Source organism: Emys orbicularis, chromosome 5, assembly GCF_028017835.1.
Source record: "Emys orbicularis isolate rEmyOrb1 chromosome 5, rEmyOrb1.hap1, whole genome shotgun sequence".
Classification (NCBI taxonomy): domain Eukaryota; kingdom Metazoa; phylum Chordata; order Testudines; family Emydidae; genus Emys; species Emys orbicularis.
In genome coordinates, this window is record NC_088687.1 from 111,826,761 (window position 1) to 111,842,890 (window position 16,130).

Genomic DNA, 16,130 nt, shown 5'->3' on the forward strand with positions numbered 1-16,130 from the left:
GCAATACAAAATGTTGATTTTTATGGAGTCACTTTTTAGAATAGAACTGTGCTTAAAAGAAGCAAAAATGAGATTTGGTGGGTAAAGAGAGCTGATTACCTGTTTTACCAATATTTCTAAAAATATTTTAATTTTGTATTTGGTGAGTTAGCATATTTTAAACATTACTTTTCTTCTAAAAGCATTAATATTTTAACTTAATAATTTAGCAGAATTATTGATCACAAAGTGATACATTTCATTGTGCATTTATAGTTCATAGATTCTAGGACTGGAAGGGACCTCGAGAGGTCATCGAGTCCAGTCCCCTGCCCGCATGGCAGGACCAAATACTGTCTAGACCATCCCTGATAGACATTTATCTAACCAACTCTTAAATATCTCCAGAGATGGAGATTCCACAACCTCCCTAAGCAATTTATTCCAGTGTTTAACCACCCTGACAGTTAGGAACTTTTTCCTCATGTCCAACCTAAACCTCCCTTGCTGCAGTTTAAGCCATTGCTTCTTGTTCTATCCTTAGAGGCTAAGGTGAACAAGTTTTCTCCCTCCTCCTTATGACACCCTTTTAGATACCTGAAAACTGCTATTATGTCCCCTCTCAGTCTTCTCTTTTCCAAACTAAACAAACCCAATTTTTTCAGCCTTCCTTCATAGGTCATGTTCTCAAGACCTTTAATCATTCTTGTTGCTCTTCTCTGGACCCTCTCCAATTTCTCCACATCTTTCTTGAAATGCGGTGCCCAGAACTGGACACAATACTCCAGTTGAGGCCTAACCAGCGCAGAGTAGAGCGGAAGAATGACTTCTCGTGTCTTGCTCACAACACACCTGTTAATGCATCCCAGAATCACGTTTGCTTTTTTTGCAACAGCATCACACTGTTGACTCATATTTAGCTTGTGGTCAACTATAACCCCTAGATCCCTTTCTGACATACTCCTTCCTAGACAGTCTCTTCCCATTCTGTACGTGTGAAACTGATTTTTCCTTCCTAAGTGGAACACTTTGCATTTGTCTTTGTTAAACTTCATCCTGTTTACCTCAGACCATTTCTCCAATTTGTCCAGATCATTTTGAATTATGACCCTGTCCTCCAAAGCAGTTGCAATCCTTCCCAGTTTGGTATCATCTGCAAACTTAATAAGCGTACTTTCTATGCCAATATCTAAGTCGTTAATGAAGATATTGAACAGAGCCGGTCCCAAAACAGACCCCTGCGGAACCCCACTTGTTATGCCTTTCCAGCAGGATTGGGAACCATTAATAACAACTCTCTGAGTACGGTTATCCAGCCAGTTATGCACCCACTTTATAGTAGCCCCATCTAAATTGTATTTGCCTAGTTTATTGATAAGAATATCATGTGAGACCGTATCAAATGCCTTACTAAAGTCTAGGTATACCACATCCACAGCTTCTCCCTTATCCACAAGGCTCGTTATCCTTATGACTTCTATGAATTCTAAAAGCAAATATAATTTCTGTTTACTTTGAACTGAAGTGTTTATGGTATTCTGTCATCTTATGCCACATCTCTAAATGCTTCAAATAATGTATGGACTGAATATATTAATACCAAGTTGTAAACTGAATTTTTTAAGATTACATTTTTAAGTCTGATGAAGTGCCATCGTTTTCTGATTGTACTAAAACCTTTATGGTTGAGCAACTAACAGACCCTGCAGAGAAAATACTAAATCAGATTGATTGTAATTCATTCATCACACTCCAGAGAGACACTTACCCTGTAACAGGTATTCAGATGCTTTTACATTTGGGCTCTTATTTCATAGGTAATGTCAGCAAACAAAAGGATTTGTAATTTTTATTTAGATTAATTCAAACTCTAGAAAGTAGTTTCATGGTGTCTTCTGCTCTATGTTGAGTGGCTCGTCTTTCTGGAAGAGAGACAAATTAATTCACTAAGGTTTAAGATGATAATCTGAAAGTTACAAATCATGTACAAATGGTTTTTTTTCACCTTTGAGACAAATCATAATATATTTTTTTGCTAGTGTTGACTTGAATATTTTTCCGATTGTTTACTTTTGATTAAAAACCTGTTTGGTTGGCTTTTTTTGTTGGTGCTTGTCTGTCTTCCAGCTGTGTTAGCTATTAACTCATCTAATTAAAGTTGATGAATTTTCCACCCCCAAACCCTTCATTGTCCTGATTTGTGCACATTCTAGTCAAGACAGAATTAAAGTACCAGAGGGTACCTGCTGTGAATATTTTGGGATAGGCAAGATGAAACCCTGGGCCACCACTTTTGTAAATGCAATGAAAGGCTCTCAGTACGTACGTTGGAACCTCTTGTAAACGTAACACTGCTTCATACATGACATTTTGAGGACCTACTAAATTTAAGGCCCAAATTCAATAGTTTTCTGAAGTTGTAAGTACTTGTTAGATGGACTGATTTTTTTGTAACTTTGTTAGCAGGGGTGGGCAAACTTTTTGGCCCGAGGGCCACATCTGGGTATGGAAATTGTATGGCGGGCCATGAATGCTCACAAAATTGGTGGTTAGAGTGCAGCGGGGGGGAGGGGGGGTGTTTGAGGGCTGGGGGTGCGGGCTCTGGGGTGGGACCAGAAATGAGGAGTTCAGGGTGTGGGATGGGGCTCCAGGCTGTACTAGTATTTCCAACTTGCCCAGTCATCGAAAACTAACAGAAAAATAGGCCAGAAGATTTTTTTCCCCCTGTAAAAACAAATTCTTTTGGTTATTTTTTTTTTTTTTTTTTTTTGCGCGGTTTAGGTAGGCTTGGATCTTTCTGTGCACAGTGTACAGTTAAAATCCCTAAGTGGGCTTTAGCCTTGCTTCTGGCAGCACCAAAATTTAGCTTAATCTCAAAGATCTCGATAAAAAACATGCTTAAGTGGTAGTTTTCTTACCCTTCCATGTTCCTGGAGTCATATACACACTTGCTGTTTGATATGCATAAGCAAAACCCAATTTCAGGATTGGTGTTTGGTGCATCTCTCTTTGCTTCTCCACCTCAAATCCTCTCTCCCAGCTATTGGACAGATAACATTCCTTCACTCTGCTTCAACCTGCCAAATTGCAAGGGATGAGGTTTTCTGCTATTCTACCTTTCAGTCATCTTGGCTGCTGCGATGTGCTTGGGAGCGCTTCAGTCACTCTCTTTCAGCTTTCTAGCTGCTGCAGTAGAAGTTTTATGCTACTTGACTCCTCCCTAGCCTGCATTTTTGGATCCTCTTCCCAGTGAATAGGTCCAGATCTTGCCTCCAGTGTCATTCAGATCTGTCCCAACCAGCATCAAAGTGAAACTGATCTGATTTTTATTTTTTTCCCAGTTTCGCTACACACCCAGTGTTCTAAAGAGCAGCAGTGAAACTACAAGACTGGTCAGTTTTCACTCTGCTTCAGTTGGGATAGTTTTGAGAAGCACTATTGAAGCTCTGCAGACTTTGGAAGACAGACCTGCATTACTTTACATTTTGTTCACCTTTGGAAAGTTATCTTTGCCACCAGGGGTGAAAGTGAGCCAGTACGGGCGGGTACTCCGTACCGGTAAGAACCCGCACCGGCCCATACCCAGCCCACAGCGCTTTAATGTCCCTGTCCCTTTTGTCTCCCCTGTCGGCAGCCCTGCCGGTAGGGTCCCTACCGGCAGAGCTGACAACAGGGGAGGCAAAAGGGGCAGGGACATTAAAGCACTGCTGCAGCAGCGCTTTAAGGATGGTCCTTTGCCGCGGCAGTGCTTTAATGCTCCTGCGCCCTGCCCCTCCCCCCCCCAGTCGGTGGGGGGCGCAACAACGTTAAAGAGCTGCCACGGCAAAGGGCCCTGCAGCGCTGACCCCCCAGCCCCACCCTTTCCGTCCGAGGCTCCGCCCCTTCCGGGGGTTGGAGGGCCCCCCCCGGCCCGTACCGGTAAGTGGCCTAACTTTCACCCCGTTTGCAACCACACGAGGTAGAAATTATTTAACTAAAGCTTAGATTCTTTTGAAGGACAAGTTGGCACTCATCCACTTGCTGTGGTTGAGTGGATTTTTCAATCTCTGTATTGATGAGGCTTCTATTTTGGCCTGGCAGGAATATTTACCAACATTATTTAAGCTTGCTTTATGTCAAAGTTTGTGGAAATAACTTAACTTTTAAAAGTAAATATTATAGTAGTTAAAGATAAACACTTTTAAAATTAAACCAGGTAAAGAAAATATACATATCAGGCATAATCATGGTTCTGATAAATTACAGATACTCTACTTAAGAGCTGCAAGAACTGTTTTGAAAACCATTTATTTGGAAAAACAAGAATTTTGTTACAGAACTACAAATTAAGTTAAAATGACTTCCTAACACTTGTAGTTCTATAGCTAATACTATGATTGGCTTTTCACACTGACAAGCAAGATGTTTCCACCCATATAGGCATGCTGTAAATGATTACTTGTTAAGATATTTCTAAATCTACATATATAAAACATTATATAACATATCAAATCTGTCTTTACATAATATAAAATAAAATTGTTAATACAGATGTAGGAAAGTGCCCTTTTTAGTCTCAGTATAAAATACCTTCATGAAGTAAAACCTTTGCAGGTGCATGCAGCAATATACTTTAAAAGGCACTTCCTTGACCCTCCTTCTCAATATGTTGGTTTCAATGCTTTTCCCTACTGGGTGTAATGTCATTAGCACAGTGTCTTCTGGAGTATAGTACAATATAGTTACTTCTGGTGAAACATGAAAAATGCAGCATAAATGGTTTACAGTACAGTATATTTTAAGATTGTGTATTTTTCTTAATGTCATGTTCAGATATTTAACGTTTAGCACAGGTTTAGAGGTTTATTAGTTAAGTTGCTAATTCATCAGGATCCAAACCTTTTATCCATTCCTTCCCTCCTCTTTCTCCCCCATCCAAAAAACCCCCCAACCCTCCAAACCAAACAAACAAAAAACAGGAGCATATCCGTTTGAAACAGTAATACATATTTCTCCAGACATCATCTCATCCTAAAACATCACTTGTCCATTTAACAACTTTTCAGACGTGCTATATTAGGACTTTTAGGTTCTGGAGGAGAACATTTTTTCTATAGTCTTAGATGTTCAGAAACATAAATGTGGAACAGAACAGGTAAAAATTATGGACTAAAAAAGATACCACAGCATAGCTTTAAACACTAAAACTACTGGGGAAAATAATTCAGACAAAGTTTGTTAATTATTCCTTTTGAGGAAAGAGATTCTTGAATTACAGGGAATGCTTTACGTGGAATATTTAAAATGTGTTTTCCCCATAGTATAATGAAACACTTGTCCAACTTCAGATATTGAACAAATGTAAAAATATTATTCTAAATTTCCTTCTGAAAAGTAAGCACAATAGTTCATTGTCTAAAATCTTATTGTACTATAACATGAGGGGGACATGGAGTAGAAATGTAACCATCTAGAAAATCTCTGTTTTGGTGTATGAGTAATAGACGGCAATGGTGGGACCAGTTTCCCCCCCCCCCCCTTATTTCTGTCAGGTGTGTATTGTATCAACACTTACTAATGTGGTATGTAAGCCCTGACTGCATTTATATAGCCACATGAAAAATGTTGGTTAGCTAACAATTAAGGTTCCGAGGTACTAGCCCAAGGAACATATATCAATACATACATCTTTTAAAAAGAAATAACTAGTAAAGTTTACTATATAGTTCTGACACCAGTTTGTGGGTGTGCGTTAAGATTGGAATTTTCTGTCTTAGCAATACTCAAAGGACCGTATCTTTGTCCTATAGCGATACCCTGACAAACTAAGCTCTGTAAAAACCTTATCCATCCACAAGAAACCGTTTAGTCTCATTAGGGACCACAGACACTGAAATATCTTACTATTAATCATACATTTGTTGAGCAAATGCTCCCCTATTTCATAGCCATATACAGTTCACAGAAATAAAGTACCCGGTATGTCTAAATTCTTAGTCGTACAACCTGCTATCAGAAGGGCTTAACGTCCATGTTTACAATCTTTGAATAGTGTGCTCTTCCCCAATACTTCATATTTCACTCTTCTTAACTTGTAAGCGTTTCAGGGCACCTAGCACAGGGGGGACCCCCACTGTTTCTTGGGGCTTATTATAATATAGTTAATAATTATTGTAAAGGTATTATACAGTAAGTTTTTCTTTCTGTATCTTGATAAAAGGACAATCTTTTTAAAAGAAATAATTATTTTCATAGTACTTAGAATAAAATTCAGCAAATGTCGTCAGGGTTGTTCTTCTGACATCTTTTGTTTTTGATTCTATATGCAGGATTCTGAGCAACAATAAAATATCAGAGTTGAAGAATGGTTCCTTTGCTGGATTAAGTCTTCTTGAAAGATTGTAAGTACTTATTTAAAAAATAATTGTAATTCACCACTAAATCTTTTGTTTGTATATTTTAAGTATCACATAAATGTACAAAACATCTCCTTTTAAATAGGATCTTCTGTAGTGGGAAGTATGTAGCCATGTCTGCTTCAGCATAAGAATTATTTGATAGCTGAGTGATCAATGTACTTAATAGTCTTTTTCTCTATGAAGGTTAAACTACAGTAACAGTTATTACAGAGGGAGTTCGGCAAAAGCCATTTTCTGAGACTTAGTTGGGGGAGGGGGAACAATAAGAAAGTGCAGAAAATGATCTCTACAGTACCATAGACATGCCTGGCACTTTAGAGAGAATGACTACATAGCTATAATTTCATTCTGAGGTGGTGCTGGGGCAAACTCCGTGGGAAGTTATTTAGATTACAGTGATGTGACATTGAGATTGCCTTACCTTTCCTCTTGCTGGCAATCCTCATCTGAAAGGGCAAAAAGGCAAGTGTGGCTAACGGCAGGCTAAGAATAATGTGTGTGTGTACTTGTTTGGGTACAGGTGTGGCACTTCAGAACATAAAAGGGGAGGAAAAATCAAGTTCTTTTTGAAGGGGTGGCAAGTCTGAATGGGAGTGTACACTTCTCTGCAGCCTGAAATTTCCCTCTCCCCTATAGGTTTAGTAGTAGCATGTACTTTGGGGGGGTTTATTGCCTTACAAATTCCATATATGTCAACTTGATGGAAAGAAAATCAGGATGATCTGTAGCACCAAAAGTGGTGGTGCCTCCTTTTCTTCCTCTTCCTGCTCTCCTTTGGGTTCCCTCTTCTCCGATTCCCATTGCCTCTCTTCCTTCTAGATCAGTGGTGGGCAGCCTGCGCCCCATCAGGGTAATCTGCTGGCAGGCCACTAGACAGTTTGTTTACATTGACCATCCGCAGGTACGGCTGCCCGCAGCTCCCAGTGGCCACGGTTTGCCGTTCCCAGCCAATGGGAGCTGTGGGAAGCAGCGGCCAGCATGTCCCTGCGGCCCGTGCCGCTTCCCGCAGCTTCCATTGGCCGGGAACGGCAAACCGTGGCCACTGGGAGCTGCGGGCGGCCGTACCTGCGGATGGTCAATGTAAACAAACTGTCTTGCGGCCTTCCAGCGGATTTCCCTGATGGGCTGCAGGTTGCCCACCACTGATCTAGATGTTGCTGTGTCACCTACAGGTTAAGAGGAAGCACTTCAGCTCCTATTTCAGGACGGTGTTTTCTTTTTCTTTTATGGATGATGCTGATGCTGATGAATTCAAGATAGGAAGTGTAGGTGGTGGATGTTCAGGGTTGGCAGAGTATTTTTTATGAGGAAGAGCAACAGAAGAAATGTTGGAAGTGTATGGATCTCTAAGCTGTGCTGACTGATTAGGAAAGTAGCCAGTCCCACCTCCTTATCCTAGCATCAAAGTTCTTTTGGTTTCAAGTCAACTTTAAAATATCCAATTCATCCTCCAAACCTTAAAAATACAGACAATGAAAATATTAGCGAGTGAGCAGATGGAAAATTGAATTTGTGCTATTGCTCACAATAAGCATGTGAGTTGAACATTCTTTATAGCTTGCTAGGTGATGGGATATGAGTAAGCATGACCAGAAGCCAAGAATGATGGGAAGTGTAGTTTATCAAAAATGGTGTATTGAGTTGCCTAAAGTCTTGTGTAAGCAAGAGAAATCTTTCAAAAGAAAAAAAAAAAAAATTCCAGCCATGCTAACTCTGGTTCAGCTCCAAAGGCGTTAGCAATATTGGGAGCTCTGATGTACATAGGCCAATGGCTGCTGACAGTGTTGTAAGCTGTATGTCCTATAACTCTGCTCACTGTTTGATTAACAGTGTTTAAAACATTGAAAGCTGGTGACTTACCTACATTAGGACTCCCTATGTTTTTAATACCAGAGGACTGTGGACGGTTTTGCAAAATGTCCCTAGATTACACTTTAGAAATGTACCAGAGAAGCTGTTCTATTAACCAGACAGTAAGTGGTAGCTCATCAATACCCCTCCCCCTCCCCACCCCCACCCCCCCCCCCCCAAAAAAAGCATGGAGTTGAAAATGTATTGACAGCTGATAGATATAACTTAGCTGTAGACCAGAAAATCCAAATAGAGACTCATAGTGTTGTCTTTGGGGAGCAGAGAACAAAAGAATATCTGGAAAAGTGAAGGTTTACTTCAAAGGACAAAGCATCTGTAACTGCCTAACTGTAATGAAACAGAACAAGTATTTGGCTAAAAGATCCGGAAACAAGGTGAAAGCTTGGTTCCACTGAAGTCAGTGGCAGAACTCCAATTGATTTCAATTGGGCCGGGATTTCACCCCAAAATGTTTTGTCTGCCAGAAACCTGGTGCCGATGCCTGTCAGCTTAAATGAAGAGTGTTGTATTAAATTGAATTAAAAAAATACATATGTGTGCAAAATAGAAATAGGCAGTGGTTATAAAAAATACAGAAACAGGAAAAGCATTAAACTAGAAATAGGCAGTAAGTTATTAAATATTTTTGAAAGATTTGAAATAACCAAGTATGAATTTTGGTAAATTATGTAAATTTGTAATCATATTACTGTTAGCTCATACGCCTCACGTCCCTCCTATTATTTATCACAGTCACTTATTAAATATTTTCTTAGTCCCTGCCTTCAAGAGCCTGCAGGCAAGTTTGTCTTCCCCATGGGATTTGTACAATACTTGGTAGTACAGCTCCGGTCCTGATTGAAGCCTTTGAGTGTTACCCTAACATACATTATAATAATGATGAAGTGGTGGGTACAGAAACAAAATTGCTGTTATGGCAACTTGTCATTTTGTAGAAAGGGGAAAAAAGATCACATTTCTGCTTTATGTAGGTTCTTATACCACACTCATCACTGTAGTATCTTAGTGCCTTCCACTCATGAATTAAGTGTCATGATTAACATCTATCATGTGTAGTTTGTTCTTTCTCTTATCCTCTTCCTGGGGCTGGTAATTGTGTGTGTAGTGGAGTGTGTTTGTGTTGGTAGGATTTTTTTTGGTGGTGGAATTTTGTTTTGTTTTCATCTTTTGGAAATGTTGCTTTGTGTTTGTTAGATAATCATTTATTCATGTATCAGTTTATCAAGACTTAATCTTTCCTTTACAATAAATCTCACTAATATATTATATAATTTTCATTAATAGCTATATGAATCCAGAGTAACCTCTGGAAATATTTCTATCTACAAATTCTTATTATTATTTTTTTGGATCATCGCACCAGAAACCTGTTAGGTTTGTATATTCCTGCAATCTGTGATGCTAACTCAATACGGAAGTTACAGCCATATAAATGAAATGAAATCAGTTTTGTTTAGCAAGTTTAAATTTGTACTTTGCAACTTTGTACTTAAAGCTGCTCTCTGTCTCTCTGGAGATGGTAATAGGAGCTGGCACTATAACAGTACCTTACCCCTGCCTAACCAAACCTGACATTTTCTCTGTTTTTCTGTTCATCATTGTTGATCTGGGAAGTACTTGCTCATGATTGACGGAGGCTGAGAAAAGGGTGAAGTACTACAATCTCCCTGAAAGGGAGCAGGGATGAAACAGGGCAGAGTAAGTTTGTGTGGGAAGTTACACCTTAACTCTGAATTTCTTGTTTTTAGAGGTTTGTTTAGTCATCTTCCATGTTTTGGAATGGTGTAAAACATTACTATGCAAGCTTAACTCTGCATTAACAAAGTTTTTTTTTTTTGGGGGGGGGCAGTAAAATATTTCTGTGAAATAGAATATTTCTGTTTCCATGGAACATTCTAGCTCTGACTCTACATCATTCTGTGATTGTAGTGTATTGTTCCACTATTAAAGTTTAGGGCAAGGCAATTATTTATCTGGCTCATATTCATATATTGTATAGCACTGTGTGTTCATACATTCCTATAGAAATAATGTGTTTGAGGAGAAGCTGCTGTGGATGTTTTCCCTTCTATCGTCTACACACATACACTTTATTTTCATGATTTGATCTTCAATTTGCTTGTGAATTTTTCTTCCACATTTCGGATTAGAGACCCCTGTCCTCCTTTAGCCATGGATCTGAAAAACTGTAACAGTAGCATTTCACCATTACCTTTTATATTGACTCCTTATCATGGTACTTCTAAGACAATTAGCTCTTTTTCACCTCCTGGATAAGAAAGGGTATGTGCTATTTTGATATATTGCTGTGCTTGCTAGTACCACGATAGTAAAGGATGGGTCAGTAGTTCTACTATAAACTGTGCAAATTATGTTTTGGAGGCTTGTAATTTGGCTATAACAATTTTATCTGGGTTGAAACGTGGAGCTACCACTTACTGCCTGGTTAATACAACAGCTTCTCTGGTACATTTCTAAAGTTTAATCACAATTTGCATTTTGCACACCAGCCTGTCTTACCCACAGGTAGAGGAACTTCATTAAAATATTCCCAAACCGGGTCTCTTTTATGGCCTGCGGGCATTATATGTTTTCCTTTCTAGTGAGAGAATGGTATGGTAGATCTCAAATCAATGAAGGCTACACTTAGAAAGACATCAAGACTTCTGGAATATGCTGCTCAAATTGTTTCAGGGAAGGGGTTGGAAAGGGGGCAGGGAAGAGGCGGGGCAGGGGCGGGGCCTCATGGAAGGGGTGGAGTGGGGGCGGGGCCAAGGGCGGCAGGGGGAAGGTGTCAGTAAATGCGGCCCTCGGGCCAATGTACTAGTCCTCATGTGGCCCTCGTGGTCATTTTGAGTTTGAGACCCCTGTGTTAGTGGGACTTTGAGTGTTGTGATTATTAGTGAGCTATAACGATGGGCAGGGTCTTTGTATTTTTTATATTAGGAAGGGGAAAGTGGCCTCATGGAATGTAAGTGGACAGTTATTCGTGGGCATTCTTTTCCCCTATCTTTCTGCATACACATTAACTCACCCTTTTGTAAGGGACAAATGTTCTTTTAATATTTTAGTTCCTCTTGCTGGAGGAGCATTGGAGGTGGTGCGGGGGGAGATAAATTGTGAATGGGCTAATTGTGAGGTACCATCGTGGGGGGAATTTTTTTTTTTTATTTGAGGATATTTTTAGAGTTGGTTGGAAATGGGGTGCCTTAAGGTTTTCTACTTCTGTTTCTTGCCTAAATGCATTTTTTGGGTAGAGGAGCTACTGTTTAAATATTAATAACGTATGTGTCCTGCCCTACTGGCTCATAATTCTGCATCCAATTGCAGAAGCTGTACTCCTTCCGTAGCCAAGGTCAAGGCCAGTGGTCAGGGTTTTGTAGTCACTTTTCTCTAAGGGTATGCCTACACTCCTGGTAGTGCATGTAGAGTATGTGTCGCTACACACCGCAGTGAAAAGCAGGCTGCATCCACACTGGTGTGTAGCTACACATGGCAGAGAGAGGCTCCAGCAGCAGGCAGCTGCTGGAGACTTTCCCCGCTGCTTCCGAGCTGTCGGAATTTTTCCCTGCAGTGTAGACAGGAGAGACTCTGCTTAGGCATGTATAGGGCTGTGTAGGGTATCTATCCTAATGTTTCAGGCGTGTTTTTACTCTTCTCGCCTAAGCTGTACCTCACTGTGTTTATACCTGTTTTAGGGGGGCACATAATGTATGTACTCTACACGATGTCGTAAGGAGTGTGAAGTATAGACATACCCTCAGATTATTTGACTCTTGAGTCTGACCTTTTTCAGGGAGAATGCAGTACATCAATGGGTTAATAGTTAATACATCAGAACCCCGTTTATCTGATCTAATTGGGACTGGGGCCAGACTGGATAATTGAAAATCTGGATAAACCGGAGAATGCTGCAGCACCATCTAGTGGCCACCAGAGAGATTGCCCACTTCTGGACCTGTGTGGGCTGGTTGGCTGGCTCTCCGTGTTAATGGAGAGTCAAATAAATGGGGTTCTACTGTATTCGTCTGTTGTTGATATGGTGACTCCTAAATAACCGCTCTGTTTCCACTATACTTATAGGTCACTTTAATATGTAGATTGCCTGTGATAGATGAACCATAAATGGAGACTAGCCTGTAGTGTGCTGGCAGACAACATGCTCTGAACATTAATAGTTTTGACCATAAAAAAAACTTCTTGAAATCATATACTGTGACTGAAAGAAGCAAAGAGGCTTTTCTCTTCCTTTATCATGGTTTCTCTGAAGTGTTCTATGTGATTCAGTCTGAACCTGGATTACCTACCTTTAAATATTCTTGTTGTTTCTTGGATTAGATTTTTCAAGATGCTTTGATTGCAGTCTCACCCGGGGAATAACTTGATTCACTAATGAACTTTGTCAGATGAAGTATAGGGGTAAGGAGTAGGAGACCAGAAAGCAAGTGACCTAAGTCATACTTGATTGCTTCAGGCACAAGGAGTTCAAGAAAGCCTATACAGTGGCATTGTGAAAGGCCAAGAGAGCCATTTTGGCTTAGCATTGCTAAATCTCTCTGCAGAGCTGACCAGGGTTGCGAGCTGACTAATCGTACCTGGCTGTTTGCCCAGGTGCTGTCTGCTGCAAAGACTTCTCCTTCTGTTCTGTTCTGCTGACAACGTCACTAGAGTCAGTGATGGCTTCAGTTATTGTTTTTAAATAGCTAAATTACTTGGTTTTTCAAAATTCTAGATTTTTCTGTCCATTAATTGTAGGGTATGCTAGAGATACTGAGGTTACTGTGTCTATATCTTAGGGAAAACTGAAGGCTGACCACTGTAAAGTAATTTTTTTATTTGACCCTAGCTTTAGCCTCTCATGAGATAACCACTCTATTTCCTTGAAGCATGTCATAGTCTGTATTCAAGGAACTGCTGTTAGATGCTGCCAGTCTTGCTAAGTACTGTCCTCCCTCCAATTTTCTATTTCTGGATGAGGTTTCTTTGACCATGTCTACACTACCACTCATGTCAGCAAAACTTACATTGCTCAGAGGAGTGAAAAAAACACTCCCCCGAGCAACATGACTTTTGCCGACATAACTGTCAGTGTGCACAGTGCTATGTCAATGGGAGAGCGCTCTCCCATCGGCATAGAGCAGCTACATAAAAGATCTTACAGCAATGCAGCTGCATCAGTACAGCTGTGCCGCTATAAGCTCTCTAGTGTAGACATAGCTTTAAGGTGGTGGTGGACCAACTTCCACAGCACTTGATCTCCACCAGCTTCCCTGACTAATACCAGCACTTCATACCACTGTATGATTCAGGAACTGATGTTTTCTAGTGTGATCATCTCAAGTCCATTGACAATAGACAGACATCCATTGGAATTCTATCAGTTCTTTGTAGGTCACATTTAAAATGTTTTTTCCTTGATAACATTGTTTCTTCAAGTATTGACCCTATGAGTGCTCTATTGTAGGTGTGTCTGCGTCCCTGCATTGCTGATATGAGAACTTTAGTAGCAGTCCATCCCACCTGCACATGCGCTGCTCCTTACTTGCCAGGAGGAGCAGCCAGTGTGTGCAGGCAATCCTCCTCAGTTCCTTCTCAACCGCCCCTGGCTAGAGACTGAGCTAAAGATGTCCGTTCACAGATCAACAACTCCCTTTAGATTTGCTAATTTTAGCTTCCCTTGAAGCCATTTTCTTTCATTACCTGGTTTACATTTTATTTGGCAGTGCCTTAAAAAAGAAAAGAAACTAAAAATGAAAAAAAAAAAGTGTTTTCCTCCCGCCAGCCTTCGTGTAGGGGACCCCTTTGCACAAGGGTATGCCCGGTTCCCCAGGGTTCAAAAAGTGCCTCAATTGCAAGGACTCTAACCCAGCAATTGACGGATACTTGCAGTGTGTTTGCTGCTGGGGGAAAAGCACATTCCACAAAAGTGTGGCTTATGCCAACAATTGAAGCCCAGGTCCAGGAAAGACAGAGTTAAGGCTCAAAATCCTGCCCAGGGAGTCAGCCCTTCAACCCCCAGAATCCTGGTGGGAACTGTCACTGCAACGTTTTACGTCTTAGGGAGGTGAGCCCAGAGAGACGAGCCACTCTCACAAGACCGCTGTGAGAGAGTCTGTGAGCCGAAAACAACCTCCTTGTTGTGACAGGGAGAGCAGATAAGTTGATGGACCAAAGCTGAGGTATTGGCAACATTGCTTTATCATATGAACTGTTTTTAATAGATTGCTACAGGAGTGTTTGACTGTATTTATTTCAAAATGTACTTAGATTAGTAAACAGTTTATATAAACATAATTTCATCATGCTGGCTGAACTTTATTCAAGAGAAGTATTTTTAAAGTGGTGGTAAGTTGCCTCGTTTGTTGTTGCTAAGATTGTAAATGCATGTATCAACAGAATGGCTAGTGGGGGGGGGGGGGGGGAAAGCAACACCTTCTGACAAGACTCTTTATCCTCAGAATGGTTCTAATGTGATTTCTCCATTTGCTCACCACTGTTACATCTTTATTTAGAACCTGCTCTTGAACCTGGAGGCTGTGACAGTTTCACCAACTGTGGGTACATTCAGTATCTTTCAAGAATGCTGAAGAGCTGCCAGAGATAACTTCTGTATGTCTCACTTTTCAAGAGCACAAAATTAACTCAGTACTGACAGCCAATTTATTAGTAATTTTTTTTAGTGAGACATAATTAACTGCTGTGTTGATGCATAAGAGGTTTTAAATTGTTTATTTTAAGACACTCATGTAGTTTAAATCCAAACTTAAGGTTTTGCTTTTTTTAAGTACATACCTAATCAACAGAATTCTAGTCAATATGCATGAATTTAAAAATCTGAAAGGTGTTCTGTTTTTTCAGGGGAATTTAAGCATTCCTCTGCAGTGTTTGCAGCCTAAACGTTGCAGCATTGTAATTGCATCAGAATCACAAAGTAAAGCTGACTATAAACTAAAGTTAGACTAGTCTGTTGCCTAAACTGCGTGTAATGCTAAACCAATTAGCATAAATATGAAAAATAAGTAAAGTAATTTTTTAAATTATTTCAGCGCTAGTAATTATAGCTATTTTTAGTCACTAAGTCAATGGCGTTTAAGCAAATATTTAAAGTTAAGCATGTTCTTAAGTGCAGACTTGAGCAAATGCTTAAATGCTTTCCTGAGTCTAAGCGTGAATGTTTTGTATAGTTTCTGTGAAAGGTCTGGCAAGTGTTAGATTTTCAAGAGCTTTTGGCACTCTTTTTCTTTGAGAAGATAGTTTTAAGTTTGGCACATTATGGTTATTTATAAGTAAAACCAGCTCATTTTCTCTTCCAGCCCCAAATCCCATATCCACTGGCTTCCAGAATTTTTAAACTTAAGTTCTTGTTCCTTGCCACCAGCATGTATGTATAAGTTTTAAGTGATAAAATTCTAAATATCTACCTCTCTCTTTTCATATGGATCTGTGGCAGTTGAGATCTGGTGAGGTTCTTGAACTAGCAGTTCTTCTTCAAGTAGTGTCCCTATGGCCACTCCACTTTAGGTGTGCTTGCGTCCCTGCATCTAGGATTGGAGATCTTTGGTAGTAGTGCCTGTTGGGCTGCATGTGCGCTCTGCCCCATCTTGCCCCGTGAGTGGCAGCAATATAGTGCTGTGAAGTCCAACTGCCCTCTGTTCGTTCTCAACAGCCCTTAGTCCAGGACAGAATTTATAGCACAGCCCTTTATAGAAAAGTCTTTAATGCCTTTAGTAGTGTTAGTGTTCTGTTGAGAGTATATAGTTGATAGTCGCTTCTATTTCTTTATTTTCTTCCCTTCCCTCCTGAGGGGAAAAAAAACTTTTTTTTTTCTTTCCTCCCCGTTACTCCTTAGGTTAGATTAGTATTTTTTTTTCAACATTCTTC

At 40.2% G+C, this 16,130-nt stretch overlaps 1 protein-coding gene across 1 annotated transcript in view; it reads left to right on the forward strand.

Annotated features, from left to right (window-relative positions):
• Positions 1-16,130, forward strand: part of ADGRA3 (adhesion G protein-coupled receptor A3) — a 112,141-nt gene that overhangs the window by 15,699 nt on the left and 80,312 nt on the right. Inside the window, exon 2 of the mRNA XM_065405107.1 lies at positions 6,288-6,359. Coding sequence (XP_065261179.1) covers positions 6,288-6,359 — 72 coding nt within the window. The remainder of the gene's footprint in view (positions 1-6,287; positions 6,360-16,130) is intronic.